Source organism: Natator depressus, chromosome 1, assembly GCF_965152275.1.
Source record: "Natator depressus isolate rNatDep1 chromosome 1, rNatDep2.hap1, whole genome shotgun sequence".
Classification (NCBI taxonomy): domain Eukaryota; kingdom Metazoa; phylum Chordata; order Testudines; family Cheloniidae; genus Natator; species Natator depressus.
Genome location: NC_134234.1, coordinates 190498040 through 190505656, shown reverse-complemented (window position 1 = coordinate 190505656; position 7617 = coordinate 190498040). Strand labels below are relative to the sequence as shown.

General features: G+C 40.2%; 1 protein-coding gene across 1 annotated transcript; it reads left to right on the top strand.

The window, feature by feature from the left end:
- The first annotated feature begins 229 nt into the window (after positions 1–229).
- TRAT1 (T cell receptor associated transmembrane adaptor 1) lies at positions 230–7414 on the top strand. The gene is made up of 5 exons (XM_074947149.1): positions 230–341; positions 2163–2199; positions 3583–3641; positions 5712–5770; positions 7163–7414. Exons 1-5 carry the CDS (start codon positions 230–232, stop codon positions 7412–7414), a joined length of 519 nt encoding a protein of 172 aa, XP_074803250.1.
- Positions 7415–7617: the final 203 nt, after the last annotated feature.

Here is a 7617-nt window from a genome sequence, read left to right as displayed (position 1 = left end):
CCATGCGTGAATGCTCCATATTCTAGAATTAGTTTAAACTAGTTTGGAATAAGGCACTCAATCTGGAATAAAGTACAGTGTGAATTGAATGCAGATTAACTATTCCTCATTAACTCCATGTGTGGACACACTTATTCCAGAATTATTTTCATATAAAAGCTTGTCTATAACTTCAGAATTTGGCTCACCAACCCATGTAATATGCAGGGATTTGCTTTCTGTTACAGAAATGGAGTTTGCATGCCACTTTTCAATCTGGGGACTTCTAGCCTTTATGACTATGGCTCTGATTGTTTCGCTGGTCATAAATATTTCATACTGCATAGCAAACAAGCAAAAAGGTAAGAAATGACGTGCATGCATGCGCATGCAAAAGATTGTGTTTGAGTATTTGAGAGAGAGACTACAAACAAATTCATCACCACCGGGAACTTTCTGGCAAGCAGACCGAATGTTTTATAATGAACTTTTTCCTAAAAATTTATTCTAGTACTAATGCATTTTTAACTTGCAAGGCCTGGATACCTGATGTCACATGGTATGACAACTAAAAACAAAAGCTTTCAAAACATCAGTATGACTCAATTTAAAAGAAAAAAAATCTAAAAACAATCCCCCAACCTACTTTCCCCAAATGAGCCAGCCAGACATGAGCAAGGGACAGAATTTAATTCAGATAACGTTTTCAACATTTTTCATGTAGACAATTTCCCTCATCTGTAAGTTTTAGCTACCTGAATTTCAGACACAACCGCACTTTAAATACACATTAATACAAGCTATGAATCTAGGTGGCAATATTTTCTCCCCCCTGAATTTAGGAATGCTTATTTGAATTTCAGATTTCATCCAAATTCTATTTTTTCTTCATTAGGAATTCAGCTCCAAGGTGGGGGGAGGGAGGGGAGGAGAGAAACAGGGGTTGGGGTTGTGTATGTGTGTGCATGAATGTGCGCACGCACCAAGGTAGCTGTCAAGCCATCCTATTGCTGAGAAAGAGGGGACTTATTTTGCTTCATGGATGTTAGTCCATGACTATTGGTCTGGTCTACACACAGATTTTACATTGGTATAATTATTTTTAAAGGGGGTGGGGAAGGTGATTTTTTTAAAAACTGAAGCTATACCAGTACAACCCCTAGAGTGGGTGTAGTTACACCAGTATAAAGATACCTTGTACTGGGATAGCTTATTCCCCTTCCTACATGGTAGTAAGCTGTACTGATATAACCAACTCTAGAGTTGGTTATAACTGTGTCCCTACTAGAGAGGGGTTTATATCACTTTAACTATACTAGCACACAGGTATACAAATTGTGCATAAAGAAGTCCTACGTATACAACTGGCACTTGCAGTGCACAAGGAAAACTGTTTGGCTGAGAGATGCTAAGGTGACACCTATTTAATGAGCTGCAAGGCAAAATATTTTTATGATGAAAATGAAATTTCCGAAACTAAGCAGGGGAGCAATGAGATGGAGGCCAGAACACAGAACTGAAAGCCATGAATTCCTGAATTCTAAACCCAGCTCCAACAGTTAACCCCCTTGTGGCCTGGGACTCTCTGCTTCACTTTCCCTATTTGTGTAACAGTAGGTACCCCCTTACCGGGACATCAGTAGTAACGTTTGTAAAACCAAATGAAGAGGAAAAGGTGGTGAGCCTACCACAGCTACTGCTTACTTACACAGCATTCTTTCATTGTTTCCTTGTTCTGCCTCATCCAGTTTCTCTCTACCTCGTGTGGGGCATCATAAGTTTATACAGTAAATTCTTTGGGCACAGTGACCGTCTTTTTATGGTGGGTGTAAATATAGTACCTAGCAAAATGGGGACTTAATAGGGGCCTGTAGGCATTAGTGCAATACACAGAATACTAATAAACTGTGTTAGCCACAATTTAAATCTAGATACTCCTGAGGAAAATTTTTTAAAAAAATATCCTCAATCTGAATCTTGAGAGCCTACAGCTTTCAGTCTCACACAAACAGCATGAACACTGCTACTGAGCCATTCTTAGACTCACGTTTCTCTCCACGAGTCACACAATACAATTCTGTTAAGAACAAAGCCATAAAGACAGCAAATGGAACTGCTCAACAATTACACAATTCATATTTTCCTTTCTGCTTAAACTACTTGTGTTTTAAAATATTTTCCAGGTTACACGTACAGAGGCTATCAAGAATATAGTCCAAGGTATGTTGAAGATTTTAACCTTTTAAAATCAGACATAATACTCAAATTAAGTTACAATGGCTGGATTTGAAGGAATGGGCCAGAGGACATATGAAAGGTCTTGTTTGATCTACATGGAAACATTTTTACAGCTAAAAGGGGTACTTAAGGAATGAAGGAAAGAATGCAACTTGTAATGGGACATACTGCACTCACTTTATTAAGCAGGTGGAGGGAGTTCACTTAGTAATAGGAGAAGCATGATAGAGTTAATCAGTTTAGGATAGCAAGCTAAATGGGTATTTATTATTGCTTGGCCTCAGAGAGAATAAAAATGGGCCCTCCAAACTCACTGCTAACTGCTCAGATTAATTACCGCTCCATAATCTCTCAGTATTTGTATTTATATTTCACAGAATAGGTTGTTTTTTGTTTTTTTTGTTTTGTTTTTTTTAAAACTGGCTCTGGATGATCCAACCTCATGTTTTTCAGAAAACAGACATTTACAAAGCCCTTCTCCACCCCAAAAACAAACACAAAAAACCTTAATTCAAAAATGCTGTACCCCAGCAATACCCTACCATTGATTTGTCTGAAGTTAGCATGTAGACAGCCATAACTCCTCAAACAATGAAAAATACCCTTTGAAAAACTATATACCACTGACCAGGCACAGAATAAGCTGCACAGCTAGGAATGTGTCATACAAAACATCTTTCAGCATGCAGAAGCCTGCATGCACAATTTCCATGTTTCGGGCACACACCATTTTAAAACATCTAGCCTTTAAGTTATACCGTTCATTGAGGATAGGATGCTCTTGAGCACCAAGACCTGGAGGATTCTGGATGTTCTATAATGCCAGCTGGGGATTGCACTTGCCAATGATTTCTTTTTCCTTCTTCAGGACTGCTTTTCTCCTCTACACTATCACCACCTTCAGTTTGTAGAGCTTTGAAGGTCAGAAAATATTTGGGCTAAGTGTGGTTTTTACAAAACTGATTACAAGCATATTAAATTCTTCAAGTGGACCACAAGGATGATCTTACGATTAAGATCCTGGACTTGGACTCAAGACATCTGGGTTCAACTCCTGGCTGTTCCACAGACTCCTTGCCCCAGTTCCCCAGCTGTAAAACAATACTTGTTGTCTGCCACTCTTCACCGGTCTTGTCTATTTGGACTGTAATCTCTTCTAAGGCTCATACTGGTTTTTGTTAATAGTTATCTATATGTAGGTCTATATGAAAAGTGCTTAGCACAATGGGCTCCTAACCTTGATTAGGGCCTCTGGGCACCACTGCTATTTACATAAAAAAGGATCAGGTTTGCTCTGTGCAGCAGAAGATATTTCAATGCACAATTACAGAGTGAATTACAATTATTTCTGATTCCCCATTATAGCGATGATGATTATACTGAAGAATGCCCAGTTTATGGCAACCTCAATCAGGAGATTTTAGGTAAGATATCTTATCCTAAGAACTTATTAAAATGAACATACAATAATAGACACAGAATGCTTAACATTCTTTATGAAAGGTCTCCTAAAACATGCATTTCTGAAGCACTGTCTGTTGATAAAATGGATACGCACTTGTTCCAGTTACAGGGGAAAGAAGCAGCGAACCTCCAGTTGCTCATTTTAAAACCAAAATGTGTTAATTCCCATAATATTAACCTAGATCTTGGGATAGTGCTGTGACAGTGGATTGACTAGCACAAACTGAGTTTGATATTTTACTCTCCAGACATTAAGATATGTGAATGAAGAGGGCTATTTAGAAGTTCTCAAAAGCACATAAGGGCTAGTCTACATGCAGAATTGCACCAGTTTAACTAAAGGCACAATGTTAAACCAGTACAAAAGGCTGCGTGGTCACTTATTTCAGGTTCAACTAGGCTTATTTTGGTTTGCCTTAGAGAAATTAGCAACAGGTTTAAACTAAACTCAAAGAAGACAGTGTTCACAAGGGAGTTTGCACCAGTCTAACTAGAACCAGTGCAAATTTGTGTTCACACCCTCAGCCTCAAAACTCCTCTATGAGGGAAGGAGATGTCTATTTTACCAGGGCATAAAATGGAGGCGTGAAGAGAAAAGATAACTTGGCCCAAGTTTGTTGTACCAATAAAATAAAAACCAGCAGGATCTTATTAAAGGGGAAAAGGCAAAATGCCACATTTATTGTGAATACAGAAAGAATCATAGTAAGCAGTTAGTTATAGCTATAACATTCCATTAATTTCATATTTATTCACACATTCATTCATACACACACACACAGGTTCTGCAAGGTTGTTATCATAGTTACCAGCCTTAGAGTTGCTCATGCCAAGCCACTGGCCAGGTGGCCTGGACATGAGGAGGGAGCAGGACCTTGTCAGACGCTCATCTGATGCTCCTGGAAGTTGGTCTGCAGAATCAGACCCCAAAGTTCTCACTTTCTAGAGTCCATTTTTATAGGAATTTCTTCCTATGCCAGTCTATGGGAATTGCTTCATCATGCTGTTGCTGAATCAATCAGCAGATGGCACATTCCTGACGGCTCCGTGCTGCCAGATGTTATCTTGTTCTTTGGTTCTCCCATCCTTGAGGCTGTTGGGTGGATTCCAGTCTGCCCTCCGGGGGTCCTCTGGTTATTTCCACTTGACGCCTTCTTCAGCAGATGGACACTGGATTCTTAGGCTAGCACCTCCCTGATCATTCAGTTATTATCCACACCAAGCATCCATCCACATACATCCTCTATCTCGATTTTAATCACAATTGTTAACAAAGCGAGATGAATACAACAAAAGGGCGGAGAGTCTCTGGGTGCTGTTTCTGTTGTTACAGAGTATTGCTTTGAGTCTCTCTCTGTGTGAGTAGTAGTTGTTGTTACAAAGAATTGCTTTGAGAACAGACTATGTCGTAGAATGTACTAACACAATTAGCAGCTTGCAAGTTTCACACAGAGGGAGAGAAATGGTACCAAAAACCAAGAGACCTCTTAATTAGTAATACCCTGGAATTTAAACTATGGGGAATCAAACTCATTTGTGATTTTAATAAAGAAGTTCTTTAATATGATCCAACGAGTTCATAGAAAGTTAGTGGCAAAACGAGGAATAGAACCTTATCATTTTGCCCTGCCCCGCCATTACTCTAACCCTGACTCCGGGTATTTCTCTTACCCATATACTGTCCCTTCTCAGCTATATTTAGCTTGTAAGACCTGTCAAATCACATGGCGACTGACACTATCAAGTCTGTCAATGTTTTAAGTTGCCCCATAATTGTAAGACTTTTGCTGGACAACCTAATACATTGTCCAATAATATGATACTGTGAAAATAAAAAGCTAGGAAATCCCTGGGTAGAGTTTATTTCCTAGCAGCTTGGAGAGTGAGGGAGGGAATATAGTTTAGAACCTGAACTTCCACTAATGTAGATATGGAGAATTGAGTTCTATAACAGGGTGTCTGTTCACTCTTTAATCACAGGCAGAATCTTCTAACCACTATTAAATATTTTCATTTCTAATAATCTCTAGATGAATGTTGCTATGAACAAATGAAGGCCCAGCCTCGGAGACGCGCTAATGAAGTAAAGGTATCCTTATTTATATTCTTGCTCTTAGCCTTCTGCATTAAGGAAGGCACTTTGCCTCAAAGCTCCTCACATGTATCCAATGGCAGAATATACCCCAAGACTTCAGTCTTCTTCTTACAAAAATGGACATACCAATTCAACAGAGCACTTAAGCATGTATGTAGGTGTTTTGCTCCATCAGGGCCTTAACTGAGGAAGTCTGAGGATTGCAAGCAGCTAAGTACCAGCCATATGTGTCAATTGTGTCAAACTTGTCAATTCAGCCATTAGTCAGATGAAAGATTACATGTTGAAGGCATTTTACTATTTTGATTACCAATGTTTTGTAATGTGTTCAGCCCTGTAGTATTGGTATACTACAATAAAAACTAGAAAACCAGAATTTTTGGTTAAGTGGAAGAGATATTATCCACTATTGTAAATTAAGCAATGGCCTGAAATTAAAAATGTTGCTATCAATTGCTAATAAGAAGTTGCAAGCTGAAAAACCTGGTAATCATGAATTCATTAGGGATATAGTTCTATATTTGATTATCTCCAACATGCCCAGTACAAGGTAAGTACCCAAAAAACGTAAGGCCCAGAGTCAATACCACACCCTGTGGCCAAGACCACATATCCTCCCTACCCCCCCCGGGGCAAAACCAGTGTAGGTTTTCACACACCCTGCAAAAAACCTGGCATCTGAGTTAACTCTTTACTAAATACCAGGATAGGAGAAGAAGAAACAGGGTTGGGAAACCATCTAGTGATGCCTCTGAGCCCAAAAATTTGGGGGTGCCTTATACCAGTAGCTCCCAAAGTGGGGTTCCCACACCCCTCGGTTATGCAGGGGTCTGTCCCTTGAGCCAGGTCAGAACACAACAGCGTTCTGCCACTTTTTCCACACGGAGAACAGGGCTGGCTCTAGGTTTTTTGCCACCCCAAACAAAACATTTGCTGCCCCAAGCTCCGAGAGCGCAACTGCCCAAGCAAAAAAAAAAAAAGGGGGGGGGGCGGAATGCCACCCCTGGAATTGTGCCGCCCCACGCACGTGCTTGCTTTGCTGGTGCCTAGAGCTGGTCCTGACAGAGAACAAAATGGCATCCTCTGCACAGCAGGACCTTGCGCACGCTGTGAGTGAGAGGTCACATTGGCAGATATGTTCCAATAGTACCAGAAACGAAAGGAGTCCAGGACATATAGTCAGATGCCAAAGGGGTCCTTGGCAGAAAGGACCCCTTGGGAACCAGACTTATACAGTACATCCCTCACCCTTCAAAACCGAAATGTCTCACAAGAACACTATGCTGAAGGTTCCAGACTGGTGGGTTGTCTTAAGAAGCTGAAAGTCTTAAAAGGTGTAGTGATTAAGGAAAGGATTAAACTGAACAAAAATGATTTTCCTCTCAGGTGGAGGTTGAAACTCAGATGTGCTATGCCTCCCTCGATCACAGCATCAAGGAAAAAAACAGGAAGCCTAGGAAAAAGAAAGCTCCTCCATTAGAAGTGAATGAAGAAGAGATGCCATCTAAAAACAGCACCCTGGCTTCCCAAACTAGCATTTATCTCAACAGTGCCCAGCTGGCAGCTGAAAATAAACCAACAGAGGAAGCCATTCATGACGACCCTATCAGACTGTTTGGCTTGATTCATGCAACATAGGACAAAACATCTACAGAGGACCCCTGACTCAACTGACAGATCACACAAGATAAAGTAGATCTTTCACTTGTTTATGTTGCGGGAAAGAGACTGAATAAATAGGATCCTGAATTTGGAAGAATAGCTTGGTAAATGAAACCAATGGGATAAATGGGTAAGTGATTCATTCAAATTGTCTGCTGGTCATAACTGCCAACTAATTT

Excerpts from the sequence above, each read along its gene's own strand:
- TRAT1 (XM_074947149.1), top strand. The coding sequence starts at position 230 with ATGGAGTTTGCATGCCACTTTTCAATCTGGGGACTTCTAGCCTTTATG. Across the intron at positions 342-2,162 it reads CATAGCAAACAAGCAAAAAG|GTTACACGTACAGAGGCTAT; the intron begins GTAAGAAATGAC and ends AATATTTTCCAG. Across the intron at positions 2,200-3,582 it reads TATCAAGAATATAGTCCAAG|CGATGATGATTATACTGAAG; the intron begins GTATGTTGAAGA and ends TCCCCATTATAG.